Source organism: Vigna umbellata, chromosome 7 (genome assembly GCF_029865625.1).
Source record: "Vigna umbellata cultivar VRB3 chromosome 7, Vumbellata_1.0, whole genome shotgun sequence".
Taxonomy (NCBI): Eukaryota; Viridiplantae; Streptophyta; class Magnoliopsida; order Fabales; family Fabaceae; genus Vigna; species Vigna umbellata.
The window spans coordinates 25,953,111-25,967,789 of NC_142171.1; the positions used below are offsets into that span (position 1 = coordinate 25,953,111).

The 14,679-nt window shown below is 31.7% G+C and overlaps 2 protein-coding genes across 4 annotated transcripts; one reads left to right on the plus strand and one right to left on the minus strand.

Moving 5' to 3' along the window:
* The first annotated feature begins 2,154 nt into the window (after positions 1 to 2,154).
* Positions 2,155 to 4,297, plus strand: NDPK1 (nucleoside diphosphate kinase). The gene is made up of 4 exons (XM_088094659.1): positions 2,155 to 2,310; positions 2,859 to 2,907; positions 3,146 to 3,377; positions 3,977 to 4,297. The coding sequence occupies exons 1-4, from the start codon at positions 2,257 to 2,259 to the stop codon at positions 4,089 to 4,091; spliced, it is 450 nt and encodes a 149-aa protein (XP_087950785.1). The 5' UTR covers positions 2,155 to 2,256; the 3' UTR covers positions 4,092 to 4,297.
* A 2,048-nt stretch (positions 4,298 to 6,345) lies between these two features.
* Positions 6,346 to 11,820, minus strand: LOC124842698 (uncharacterized). 3 transcript variants are annotated; one of them, XM_047319241.2, is made up of 9 exons: positions 11,440 to 11,820; positions 9,638 to 9,747; positions 9,129 to 9,197; positions 8,858 to 8,973; positions 8,723 to 8,777; positions 7,712 to 7,832; positions 7,361 to 7,408; positions 7,075 to 7,169; positions 6,346 to 6,726 (listed from the first exon to the last, which is right to left on the minus strand). In XM_047319241.2, the coding sequence occupies exons 1-9, from the start codon at positions 11,510 to 11,512 to the stop codon at positions 6,625 to 6,627; spliced, it is 789 nt and encodes a 262-aa protein (XP_047175197.1). In that variant the 5' UTR covers positions 11,513 to 11,820; the 3' UTR covers positions 6,346 to 6,624. The 3 variants fall into 3 exon arrangements, with proteins under 3 accessions (XP_047175197.1, XP_047175198.1, XP_047175199.1); XM_047319242.2 differs by lacking the exon at positions 11,440 to 11,820 and adding an exon at positions 11,002 to 11,111; XM_047319243.2 differs by lacking the exon at positions 11,440 to 11,820 and adding an exon at positions 10,630 to 10,920.
* Positions 11,821 to 14,679: the final 2,859 nt, after the last annotated feature.

Below are 14,679 nucleotides of genomic sequence, written 5' to 3' on the forward strand. Positions count from 1 at the left end.
TCCAATACAACGTAAACTTCGGGATGTCACCAGTGAAAAAGAACTTTCAACCATTTTCTTCAATTACCACTTTGAAAAAAATTCCTTTGAAATTCTTGTATGAAGACTTGAACGATGCTAATAAGTATAGTCAAGCCTTACTTATCAAAGATAACCAACCCACCTTCTTGTTACGTAAATGCTGAAATGATATAAGAAAATGCGAGGAAATAATGCTAAACTCAAATATCAGCACAACATCTTGAATGCTTGGAGGGAAGCCCAACTATTCAGATGGAGTTGAAAGGTGCTACATTTAGGATATGCAAAACCTTGCCATAAACTCATTCAATGGAAGAAAAACATGAAGATTCGTCATCAAGCACGAATAAAAATAAAAAAAAGCCCTTTTCTGATCCCTGTTGATCATGATATATGTTGTCGTTTGATTTGCATGGTCGTAATGAAAGTATGACATCACCAACTCCCTTGTCTAGAACATTGACACTGTCTAAAAACATTCGTAACATCGATGACCATTTATACTTTAAGAGGTACTCGTGGATATGGGAATCCACCCATTCATATCTGGTAAACAATGCTAACCTTTCTGCATTTACATCTTTATTACCATCACTGACATCATTACCCTTGATGATAATGATCATGGGCCTTCTTCCCTCAACGTTATTGGCTGTCTCGGCCACACCCTCTAATTGTACATTTGGCGAGCCACGGTTGTTACCCGCATCATCTGGTTGAACAATTGACAAAACAGTTCTTTGACTTTCTTCGAGAGACAAATAATATTGACCAATAGAGCTCTCACAACTGGAACTAGAATTCAACACCGTTAGAATCTCTTCATCAGCATAACTGTTGTCTAAGCAACCCAAAAACTCCTTAGTGGTGGAACTAAAGCTAGAAGACATTATTACCTCATAGATCTCTTAGTGCTCTCGGTTGATCAAAAACACATTATCAAACAAAATTGTAGAGCAGCACAATTTCTCTTTCAAATACCTTCTTTATTTATAGGCAATCAACTTGTGTAGGAACTCAACAGACGTTTAGTCTTAATCGTTGGATCGACAACAATCCAAGGAACAAAATTCTCTAGCGCTTATCACACTTGCAAAAGGCTAACACAACAAAGCACGTTGACTGAAGTGTCGTATACCTTTAAAGTCACACTTCATCACGTCTTCTTAGACACGAAGGCCTAGTATACTATATGGGACCAACCCAAAGGAAACTGAATTTTTTTTGCAAAAATTTCTTTGCAAACTTTTTCATGAATAACACTCGAGTTTAGAGGCAATGTACTACACACAACTCACACCTCACACCGACACAAAACCTATACATAAGATAAGATTGTGTGTACTCGATTACCAAAAGCACCATTAAGATAAACATCCCAAAACAAGTTGAACCATGTCACTTGTTATTGGAATTTGAGACAAAGGATCAATAAAAAAGCAAACAAAGGTTTATTACAAACTAGATATTAGTTAAGTATGATTTACCTTAATTAACTTGTTATCTCTAGGCTAAAATTAAGAAAAATTGGGCCTCACTGAATCCAAAAATGAGTCTTGGTCCATTAAAACACAAAATGTCATTAATTAAGGTATTAATTAAGGTATGTAAGATAATTTATTGAGCACTTTAAACTAACAATACCAAGAAATTGACTTAAGTCTTAAAGTACATTTTGTAAATATTCTTAAAACAAATTGAAACACAAATAAATCTAAAAGAAGATATAAAAAGAACTAGACGATAAATAAAATTACATTGTAAAGTCCTAAGATCATAAACTGATAACACATAGGATTGAAAGATTGAAATATGTTTAGACTCTTGGTATGAAGATAAACACTTATTGGAAAATAAAATTTTACAAAGATATTATAAATAATTGTAGTGAAAGTATAAAAGCTATTGTAATTAATTTTAGTGAAAGTATAAAAAGAGGAATCAATAATAGTTTGTAGGTATTATTGTTAAAACAAAATATACAACATCTTCCTTTCTAAAAGAGAGAATTAGAATATTTTTAGGTAAGAGAAGAAAAGGAAAAACAGTGAAATGAAAATGATTCCATAGGCCAAATGGAGAATATTCGTTCGTGAAAATTAGGGTTAGGGTTGGAGTCCTCATCAGCACCGTATATAAATACCCTTTTCTCTCGGACATCCTATCGTATATCTCACGCTCTCTCTTGCTCACTCACTACAGAAAATACCATAATCAATCATCTAAAAGAGAGAGATGGCCGAGCAAACCTTCATCATGATCAAGCCTGATGGCGTTCAGAGAGGCCTTGTGAGTTCCATTCTCTCTTAACAATTTTTTTTTTTTAGTTTTTTTGGATTCCTTTTTTATTCGTTAAATTTCACGATGCATTTGTGAATGAATTTCGTGAAAATTTTGGATGCATGTACTTGTTTGTGGAATTTCTAAGCGTTTATTTTTTTATTTTTATTTTTTTAAAATTTTACTTGTTCATTTGAGCTGGGTTTGGGAAATTTTGTGTTTTGAAAACTTGGGTTGGCTATTCATGACTTTTCAGGAAAGGTCGACGACTGTGTTAGTGATTTGTTTTTTGGTTATGTGAAGTTTAGAGAAAGTGGGTTTGATGTTTATGACTTTTCAGAGAATGAGTTGATAACCTTGTTAAGGATTTGTTTTTGTGTCTTGGGAAATTGGAGGGTTTAGAAGATTTGTTTGCTTTATATGGATTTCCTTAAAATGGGACGATGGTTGTTTTAGGAATGATTTTCTGTGTCGGTAATTCGTTTTTAAACGTTGATGTTCTGAATTTGAAGGATCATGCATATGATTTATTTGACTGATAAGTGATTCTGTTTCAGGTTGGTGAGATCATTGCCAGATTTGAGAAGAAAGGTTTTTACTTGAAAGGTAATTTTTTGTTAACTGCTCAATAGCATACTGAATTTTTGTTGTGATTTAAGATCAGAACCTATTGTTTTGTTTCTGATCTAGATTAAAGCTAAAGTTCATGTATTTTGTGAATTTTTATCTGCTTGGACCTCATATTCGAACACCAAGATCTTGTGCTTAGTATGAGTTATGATCAAGTTTATTAGTTTTGAAATTGTTATTAACAAACGGTTGTTTTAATGTGATTTGGTATCAGGTTTGAAACTTATTAGCGTGGAGCGTGCTTTTGCTGAAAAGCACTATGCTGATTTATCTGCCAAGCCTTTCTTCAGTGGATTGGTGGATTACATTATCTCTGGCCCTGTTGTTGCCATGATTTGGGAGGGTAAAAATGTTGTGGTTACTGGCCGAAAGATTATTGGGGCCACTAACCCAGCTCAATCTGAGCCTGGAACTATCCGTGGTGACTATGCTATTGACATTGGAAGGTATAAATTTGTTTTCTTCACAATTTAGTTTTTTTTTCATGCTGCAACCAAATGTGTTTCCATTGTTCATGTTTCTAATTTAGTTATGTTGATATTAGGTTATCTTTTTGTTGTTTGATATTCAATTTTTTTTTTTTGTGTTTTAGAGATGTTGGTGTCCAGAAGCCTTGTGTTTTAGAGACAAAAAGTGCCCTAAAATTTATTTATTTTCTCTTAATGTGAATGTTGCAATGTGTTCCATAACATCTTCAATTATCAAGGTAGATGATAAGACATGAAAAGAATAAAAATGAAGGGAGGGGAACCCAATAAATCCATGTTCTGTATATGTATGTCATTGTATTCATCAAAATCAAAATCAAAATTGTTGGTATTTAAGTCAATGTTTGTCAACATGGCTTTTTTCTTTCTGTAGTTTATGTACATATCTACATTTTATTAAGTTTTTGATCAATTTGAAGTAAATTTTTGACCTTTTCAAATGGGTTGTGATTTCCAATGAATTTCAGTGAATGGTGTTTCTCTTTTTTATTAATTGATTGAATTGGTTAATTTGAGGGAAGTTTGATACTTTTTCTGATGAAGTTGTTCTTGTGTAGGAATGTTATCCATGGAAGTGATTCAGTTGAGAGTGCTCGCAAGGAAATTGCATTGTGGTTCCCTGATGGCTCTGTTAACTGGCAAAGCTCCCAACACTCTTGGATCTATGAGTAAACCATATGCTTCAAGTTGATCTTGAAGTTGCTTGCCTTAGGATGATCCAGATTATCTAATCTACATGTTCTGTTTCGGTCCATTTCTGGGCTTTTGTTAGAGTTTGGTACCTTGGTTTTGTATCTCAAGTCTCTGCTTATGCTATGTCTGTTGAAACATGCTCACAGTCTGATAAATCAAAATTTCAAACTAGTTTTGCTTTTGCTTATCGTTTGTATGTTTTTGCTTGAGATGGTGCAATGCTGTTTAGTTTGAATCTTCTATGCACACGTTATCTCATTCAAATTTAGTTTAAATAATTTGCTTGGAATGGTAATTTAAAGCTTGGAAGGAGTTTTATAAATCGCTTAAAACTCTGATTTCTTTCAAAACAATAATAACTACAATAATAGATAAAAATTTGTACAATAATAGTTTTGTTAGCAATATTTTATTAAAGCTAACAAAACGGGACAGATTTAATAATAATTATGAGTGGGTAAGAATTCTGCTCTAAATCATAGCATGTGGCCACAACAAATATTGGTAGGCACCCTTGTTAATGTTAGGGGAAAAGTAAAATGAAAAAGGGTTTGAGACAGAATATCAAAACACTCAATAACAAAAGCTTCAATAATATTCTTGTCTTATTATCACTATGATCATCATAGAAGGAACCTTCGTGTGCCTTTCAAAATCACTCACGTACAATTATGTATGCTAAGACCAGATATGATCAGATAACATTTTTAATTATTTTGAAAGTATGCTTTCGTCCTTTAAGAAATCATATGTTATAATTGCTCAAATTTTATATAATTAAATTTATTAACTATTAACTACGACTTTTCCCCCATCCCACTTAACGATTCTCAATTTTACTAATATCTAATGTTTTTTATTCAAATCGCTACTGTATTTTGTTAAGTTGCTTTGCTAAGTCGGCATGATCTTAATACATGACATTTTTAAAAGCATTTATAGAAGGAAAAAACTATTTATCATAAATCGGAAGTATTGGGAAAATTAATTTATTTAATTTACGTGCAAACTAATTTTGTAGAAGATTTAGTTTAGTTTTTCCCCCCTCATATATGCACGTAAGCTAAAACAAAATGATATTAATTCAATGCAATTTAACATTGTTATAACTTCGATAAGTAACATGAGTAAGTTGTGAATGTTTTTTTTCATGTGCTGATTACTGCGAATGATTTTTTCTTTTTTAAATTAAGGACAAGATCAAAGTTATTGCTTAGTTCATCCAGTAAAGTGAAATAAAACCATAAAAAAGTAAGAGAAAAGTAGAAATGATTTTTTTTTTTGTAGATTAACTGAATAAAGTACATACAAAAGTAGATGTATAAATAACCTAAATACCTCTAACTAAGAATGAAGTTTAAAAGTTAATTTTTTAAGTGAAATATATTTTGAAAAATACATTTAAATTTTTTCATGATAAAAAAAATATAAAAGAATGATTATAAATTAAAGCAAACAGTGACCAAGGAAAGAAAACAGCAATATATGAATGATTGTCTTTTTACACGATTATAGTACTTTCTTTTATATTATTTCCTCTCTTTTTGTTCAAATTGGAGGGAACACGTTATAATTACAAAATTTATTAAAGTTTAGTTATAATTGATATCCTTATTAATTATCATCCTTATATGATAATGCCATGTAATATTTTTTCCTATGAAAGACGTATACTTAATAGGACACTGATACACGACAATTTCTGTATATTTAAGATAGATACAATATTAGATATATTAACCAAAAATTATAAAATGCTTTATATAATAGAGTAGAATGTTGATAAATAACGATATTGGTAATTTTTCATTAATTTGTTACTACAATGATCACAATTTATAAAAAAGGTATTTGCGATCATAACCCAAAAAAGAGTATAGTTTTTATCGAGTCTGAACAATAACTTAAAATTTAGAAACATTGTTAAATTTCTATGCAACGGTAGTTGTATAATGGGAAGAATTATCATACTTCCATATTATATTAATGGTAACTGATTGTTGAGTGCAATTTATCCTTGAAAATGTGCTATTATTTAAAAAATGACCGATGAACAGAACTATGAAACTGAAAGTTGATGTCTAGGAGTTTCTGGAAGATATATTAAATGCAGCATTGGTTCTATGACAAACAAATATGGAGTGTATTAATCAAGGTCATAAAAATGAAATAAGGGTTTCTGAAACACATTACCTCAAGCTGCATTTACCCGTTAATACTGCAAGGAAATATATAGGTAAAGTGTGACAAATCACAAATCAAAAGTGTCCAATATAGCAAGCAAACCTACATTTCAGGCAACAAATATCATCTTTCAACTTAACTGCTGAATCTCAAACCTTGTTGAGATCACGTATAAGGAATTAAGCTCATGACATCAGTTTTACATGTTATATAGCTCATTCTCGCTGAAATGTCCTTAAAATTGCTGAATTAAGAAGAGGAGTGGAAATTAAGATAGGAGCATGGAATGATATACAAAAGCCTCATGGCCAAAAATAGGAGACTGATACTATCGGGAGAGTAATTTGTAAGAGGGTAAATCTTCAAGCCGCGTTATGTCTTCAACCAGAATCTCTTTCTCTAGTTGACGTCGTGTTGCTTTCATCACTACCTGTCAGAATTTAAGAGACAAAAGGACCAAAATTTAAGTGAAAAATTACCAACGTTTGTATTTTAGAAGACAAAAGATCAATATGAATTTTAGTAAAAACATGAATAACCAAAAATATATTTTAGTCATAAAGGATCATGCCAGTTACTCAGTGAAGTGCTCATGCAGAGCATTTCCTCGTCGCATAAAAATATTCAAACTAGTTTTTTCAGTTCCAGGATATCTTTCAATTATTTTGAAAGATGGAGAAGTTTTACTAATTTTCTGTTCTCATCAAACTTCTACACAAGAAAAAAATTATCTGTGCCACAAATTTTCTACATTAAGCTGAGGTCATAGAATACGTACATTAAAATCCATGTATGAGGCCCGCATAGAAAGCCATTGATGATCCATTAGCTTGAAAGTTATGCAGTAGAGAAGATCAAAAGCTGACTCATTTTCTGTCAGACAAACAGGAATGAATTTAGTTACTCAAACAGCAAGCTTAACATAAAATGAAGGCTCCAACTTGCAAGTAAAAGCTATAAATAAATAATCCCTTTTCAATTTAACTAGAATTTCAACCCTCCCTGATCCTCTTCCAAATTCAACAAGACGAAAATAAAGAATTGAAAAGGGAGAGTTCGGCTACCTGCAAGGAATTTTAAAAAAGTTGCTCCAACCAGGTTGCGTGGCTTGACTGTAAAGGCAAAGCATATTATTAGATGCTTCTGATCCACATACTGATTCAATGTATCAAAATATGGTACCATCAATGACTCAGATAGTAATAACAGGTGACCTTTGTTATACGGCTTTATGCAAAAGTAAAATGTCCATATACAAATTGAAAGAGCACTTAAATATTAAGTAGACTTTTATCATGGGTATTCAATGAACTTGATTTTTGACGTGACCCAGTTCTTCATTTTAGACGTGACAACAACACAACAAAGAAGTTATAACGGCAAACAAAAAAATCAGAACAACAGAAGTAACAAACCCGCTTCAAGATCCAGCATTTGTATCAGCATGTAAGTGATATTAACACCAGCAACTGCAAATGGATATTCCCACACTGATCGATCTCCTTCCTGCTTTCGTAAAAGATCCTGGAAGGATTTCTACAAAAATAAAAGGATAAGATAAAGAAAATGAATGGATACAAGTTATTAGATTTAAGAAAAACTTGTGTAGTTATCGGGGACCAAAACAACATTAATTACAAAGATAAACTAATACGGTACCGAGGGTCTCACAGGAAAATGTACAAAGTAACTTTTAGATTAGCTACAATAGTAAATTATGGAACAATAATGTTGTGGACACCAAAAGCTAGTCTACAACTTGAGAGAGAATGACAAAGAAGGGAGAGAAGTAATAATGAGAAAGGTATTATGATATGACAAGATGCAAGAGAGAAAAATAAATAAGAGGTTGAAGTGTCCACATATCATTGTTGATTGTGGAAGGCCTAAAGCAATAAATAGGATTAAATATGTTTACTTTCGGAGTCATCAAAGCTTCCTTTACGTGTAATTTTAAAACAAAGACAAAGGCAAAAAAAGAAATCAATTAATTGAAACATAGTTCCCCTTTATATTGCAATCTCACTTGCTACTGAACCTTTATCTCAAAGAAAGCAAGAGAATATGCAATATATGGCAAACACAAACCGTACACAATATATATGGCCACAATTCTTCTATCATGGAAAAAGTTCAAACACACGAATTCATACTTCATCTGAAATCGTTACAGAGTGAGAAATACCCATTGTTCAAAAACCAATACCCAACAATAACATTATATCTCTACAGAAGTCCCTTTCAATATTAGAAACTAATAACTAAAGGCCCATTCTCTTGAAAGAAATACAAATACTAATACAATGTCCATGTTACTTAACGATGAGCTCTCTTTCATCATGCTTTCCATTCTAAACTTTAATTTTGGTCAACAAAAGTAATCTATCAAATCATATAAGAGTGAAAAGCCCATAAAGATATCGTACCGGGAAATTCCTAGCAAAGTAAAGAAAATTTTCCAACGATATAAAACCACCACCCCTGCCAAATATATAGAGGAAGTCATTAACAATATTAGCTGGAAAGAGCTCAGTAGTGAAGAACACGAGGACAATAGGTACCTAAAATCTGTTGATGGATCTTTCCCTTGCCAGCCCATTTCCTTCCACTGCTCAGATATCAAGCCATGAAGCTCTTCTTCAGGAAATGCAGCATTCCACAAAGCCCTGAGGGCATCCTAAATATGTAAATTTCACTATTAAGACATTGAAGATTTCACGTACAGCAATAAGCCAACGACAGCAGATAGAACTGAGTACACAGATTGAAGTGTACATCGTAATGGTTGCCACAATTGCTCACAGACTTAAAAAGTAATAATATCAAAGGTACCTGGTGCTCAATAATAGAACTATCATAGGGAACATCTATACGTCTCTGTAGCCTCTGTAAGCATTCCTCCTGAGAATTGGAAATTCAACACCATGTTGTATAATTATAAACAACAACAATATTTAACAGAAAAATAAGAAAGTGATCCAAAAATTCATATGGTAGAGGGAGTTCGAGTTTCTTGGTACCACTATACACAACAACTGACAAGCTATTGGCAGTCACGATTTAATTTCCTCGCACTCCCAAACCATACAAAATATATGGATGACAAACATACAAACAAATAAAAAAGAAACACGTAACCAGAAATACAATTTAACAGTATGTTTATTATTTGGTAAGACATCATTCAGCACAAACCTAAATCGTAAAATGTTTATATTGCACACCATGTATAATATGCTAATTTATTTATTTATTCTATACAAAAATTGTAGTATCTTTACACTGCTAACAGAGATAATTGAACAAGAAACTAAGTGCTGCTACTGATATAAAAAAAGTACCTGGGCGAGGGTTAAATCGAAAGAGTTAGAAGCATCACTATCTCTTCTTTGTACACAGACACAAGACAGACCTCGACCAAGCCATGCTGCTGATCCTGCCACAACCTCAGCTGCAACAAAAAAAACTGCCATCAACGAACATTCTACCCAAATTTATCTTATGTTACATATTTCATCCTAAGTAAATGGATCAACAAGCAGTGCTTCAAACAACACAGAAAGTGGCAACATTCTTTTAGCTTTCCGAATTTACAATTTATTGTAATCAAATCCTCATAAACGTAACTGGAAAGCCTTAAAATACAAAGCAATACAAAATTGTGAAAAAACCAACATTGCAATCTCCCCAAACTACAGTCCCTTATGGTCTGTACAGAAATTTCAATAGCCGGGAAAAAGAGACACAATCTGCCATTCAATCTTTAGGGGGAGCTCAATAAAACTTTATTTACAACTAATTTAGGCTTATTTTATGACACAAGTACTTATAAAAGTGTTACAAAGATTCTGATAATGATTTCTGATGCTTATCTATAAAATTGTTGTCAGCTTATTTCAACAAGATCTTCAAGATAAGCTTATCAAGACATCAAACAACCTAAAAGCAGTTAAATTCTATTCATTGACCAATTGTAGAAGCCACTTACACATAAGCGCTTATACAATAAACACCAAAAAGCTCTATTTGGATAAACTTCTCAACAAGCACCAATGGAACAGAAGAAAAATAAGATGGAATGAATTAAACTTTTTCTATAAATTAAAATCAACATCCAGGGAAGCCAAATGAAAGAGTTTCTTTATAAATGAACTAATGGATAAGCTGGTGAACTTGTAGAAGCACCTTAATTCATTTCAATTTCTTATTTTCTTTTCCTATAGAGTAAGAATTTCATCATAACTGAGTTTTATTCAATCCTAAATGCCTTCATAACATTTAACAAGTAGTTTCTGTGTTCCCCACAGGGTCAATCCAGAAACTAAGTCTATACCTGGATGTGGACCCACATGCCACATCGTCCCTTAAACAGAGAAACACACATTAACAATAACAATAATAATGAAAAAGAGCCAACGCAGCAGCGCTTAATCATAGGAGATCTCCGCACTGCTTTATTCTGAATCATAACTATTGGAACCAGCTTCAAACACAGCACGTGAACTGCATTTTCCAATACACAATACGAACAAAACCCAATTTCACGAACGCTAGATCTAGTGGAACAACCAAGCCTCACAAACTAACATCTGAATTTGCATAATTCTAACTGCAACAGTTATACAAGTTCTTTTTCTGAAAACAAAACACAAAATAATAATAATAAAATAATAAATAATTTAACAAAATGAATTCGGCATCCCACCAATGCAATTAAGAATAGCAGCAAACATCACGCAACTCGCGTTTTGATTCGGTCTATCCTAAACGGTTCGATCCCGATCCCGGCCCATATATTCGATAGTAATAATAGTAATTATTATTATTATAATAATTAACGGTAATTTAATAATATATATATATATATATATATATATATATATATATATATATATATTATATTTTTGCAGAAAAGAGTAAGAGAGAGAAAGAGAAAAAAAAAGCAAAAGGAAAGAGGAGGTGCAACACAACACAATACAAAGTACAAGTACAAAAACTAAACCTATAATAAGAGAACAATGAAAAAAAAAACTTTCAAATATACATAGAGAGAGCGAAATTAACGGAAAAAAAAAACAAAAAATAAACGAGAAACTTCGAAGCATTTTCGTTTTTCTATTTTTCATTTTGTTCTGAAATTTACCAGAATTTGAATGGCAGGTTTCTCCTTGAGGAATTCTCCTCACAGCAACGAATGAGCTTCCTCTATCCTCCATTGTTGTGTTCTTCTTTTCCGAAAAGCTACCGTTACTGATACTGTAGCATCTTAATCTATAACCTTGAATCTCTCATTCTGGCGAAAATCCGAAGAACGCGAATCGAACTGGAAAAGGTTCGGCGCGAAGATCTGAGAGTGCGGAAAACAGTTACAGGTTCACGGAAGAAGGAGAAGGAGTTTTCTATGTGTATGAAGTTTGAAGTATATATGAGAGAGAGAGTGTCGTTTTGGTTATGGAGTTGGCGTTTTGTTAGATATAGATAGAAAGAGAGGGAGACAGTGAGAGAGAGTGGTTGGTTATGGAATTAATTTTTCAACACAACAATGGGAAACGACATTGTATTTAAAGAAAAAAGAATATATATAAAACGGAAGCGTTTTGGAAACGAGTACGAGTACTACTGCTGCTGCTACTGTTTATGACTTGAATTAATTGTGGTCAAAGCTGTCATAAATAGAAATGTTTTATTATTATTTTAAGAAATATTTTTGTTAAAGTGCACTAGATAACGAATTAACGAATTAGAAAGAAAAATATTCAATAAAAGGAAATTCCAAATTAGATCTATATATTTAATACAAAGTTTAATAAAAATAATAGAAGTTACTTATTTGGGAAAGATTAATCAAAAACGGCTAATTAAAAAATATATAAAAATTAAACATTTAGAAACTCAATTAAAATTGTTTGTATGAATAATAAATCTTTAAAAAATTGTTTTTAATTTGCAAATTTTTATTTTTTATGTTAATATTATCTTAGTAATAGTACTTAACAATTCATGTGTTAAAATAAAATATCTATTGTTATAATACAATGTTATTTTGTGATACCTAAATTTTAATATCTATAAAATAAATGTTATTTATCTATTTTAAATAAATATAAAAAAATTATAAATAGTGATTAGAAAATTTTAAAGATTGAAAATAAAACATTTGTATTTTATAAAAAATAATATCAAAATTCAGCTATTCTAAAAGGAATAAAAAATTGTTTCAAATTTTATAGAAATGAAAAATTGAAAAAAAAAATCACCAATTTTGCAAGAATTAAAAACATATATTGGTAAAAGTATATTTCACTCTGGAGTCCTCGTTCTTGGTATGGTCTTTTAATGTTCAAATGGAGTTTTCAAGAGTCGGTTCATCTAATTGGTTCAGTGTTGAAATCGACGTTCGTTCATATGCGTTTCTGGGAATATATTATTGTGTTCGCTATCTTTCTTAAAACCGATGTCAACCTTTGGTCTTATTCCATTCTCAAATTTGAAGATCTCTCTGTCTCGCTCTATGTGTTCGGCCTAGTTTTGAGTTCGGGTTGAACGTTCGTTATTTGGAATCCTCATGAAACTTTGTAAGAGGTGATTAAATGAGATGTTTATTAATAAAAGATGAAGAAAATGTAATATGGAAATGTTGTTGATTATGGACGAGCGTTCCGGGGAGGAACGACTCATGTATGAATATTGGAATTTGTAAAGTATGACTGTGGTAATGCTAAGCTGTCGGTTCATCCTGATGTTCCGTGAGTACTCGTCCTCACGTAGAGGAGGGTAGGTCATGTGTGGGAACGACAGGAGGTCCTAGTCCTTAGGGGTACTTTGGACAGATAGGACTAACCTCGGGTGGCAGCTGATGAGAGTGTTCCAGTTACTACATCACCCGGGTGCACGAACGTCGTAGCTACACAGATTTCATACAGTCCGGACGGTCAATCTAGTATATTAGGCTTGTGTGAACGAACTCTGATGTATTTTGTTTGAATGATTTTGTGAAATGTACGATATGCATGAATTAAATTACATAAGCTTACCCTGCATTTCCTGTGTTGTCTGTTTTGTACGTCCGTCCTTGTCGTTGCAAGTGGATGTGAGCAGAAGGAGACGAGCTGCTGGAAGAGACGCTGGAAGAAGAAAATTTGGTAGAAGTAGAAGTAAAGACCGAACAATAGAACGTTCGGTCAGTAGTTTAGTATAGCAAGGTGGTCGTTCGATCACCTCCCCTTTTGATGTTTTGTTCGAGCGTTCGGTAGTTCCTTTTGTAAACCGTTCGGTCGGACTTGTACTGCTGTATAGTTTAATTGTAACTCTTTATGTAAGGCCGTTCGGCCATAACCGCACGCCCTTTTTAATTTTAAGACTGATCTGAATTATTATTAAATGTAAATATTCTATCATATAGTTTATCTGTATTTTGGGATGTTACATCGCATTTTTTCATTTATTTATTTATTTTTGATTTTTTTATTTATTTTTTAGTTTTTTCTTTTACATATTCAACGATGGTAATTTTTTTTTACTTCTAACTTGATTTGTAATATATATATATATATATATATATATATATATATATATTTCTCATGTAAAAATTTGTAAAATGAAAAAAATAAATTAAAAGTGCTACATGTCAAATTTTCTATTAAATGAATTATATCGCTTTAAATATAAAACGTTTTAGTTAGAGAAAGTTCTAAATAATTGCTTTTAACAAAAAAAGAAATAAAAGAAATGTTAACTTAAAAATAGAATAAAAAATTGTTGAACAACGCTGAAACTAAACACATTGCGAAAACTATTCATTAAAATAATCAATTCTGTAATAATTTCAAATATAAAGGTCAAATGCATTAAATAGCAAAGAGTACTCCTTTAAATCATTTAATTATAATTAAATACATAATTATTATTGCTTGAAGAAATGTATATTATTGGTTTGGTTTCTGAAATTATTGGACATTGTATTATAACTTTCAGTCAAAAGGAAACATTGTAACTTTAGTCTGTATTCAAACTAAGTCCTTCAGTTTTTAGTTGTTTCATTCAAATGTTTAATTTTATCAATGCTTTGTGTAATAAGAAGATTTAATTTTAGAGAAATAATATTTTTAAATAAATAAAAAATAAAGCTATTGAATTTTCAATTATAACTTTAAAAGTTAACTTAGAACATCATTATCATTATTTATCAAATTTTGACACTCCCTCGTCTAATACTTATTTACTATAGGTTACACTAGTACACTTATATTTTAATCCACTGGGATGGTGTTTTGCAGACACTAGTGCAGAATTGGCTTTTAACGTCCCCTCATAGACGTCCGTCTACAAAAGCCCCAACGTATATAATTGACCGATGGCATATTCGTAAATAAGTGAAACTCGA

Coding starts and splice junctions, on each gene's coding strand:
- NDPK1 (XM_088094659.1), top strand. CDS start 2,257: ATGGCCGAGCAAACCTTCATCATGATCAAGCCTGATGGCGTTCAGAGA. Junction 2,908..3,145: donor GAAAGGTTTTTACTTGAAAG/GTAATTTTTTGT, acceptor ATTTGGTATCAG/GTTTGAAACTTATTAGCGTG. Junction 3,378..3,976: donor TATGCTATTGACATTGGAAG/GTATAAATTTGT, acceptor GTTCTTGTGTAG/GAATGTTATCCATGGAAGTG.
- LOC124842698 (XM_047319241.2), bottom strand. CDS start 11,512: ATGGAGGATAGAGGAAGCTCATTCGTTGCTGTGAGGAGAATTCCTCAA. Junction 9,198..9,637: donor TCGATTTAACCCTCGCCCAG/GTACTTTTTTTA, acceptor TCCAATTCTCAG/GAGGAATGCTTACAGAGGCT. Junction 7,170..7,360: donor TTTTTTAAAATTCCTTGCAG/GTAGCCGAACTC, acceptor TTTGTCTGACAG/AAAATGAGTCAGCTTTTGAT.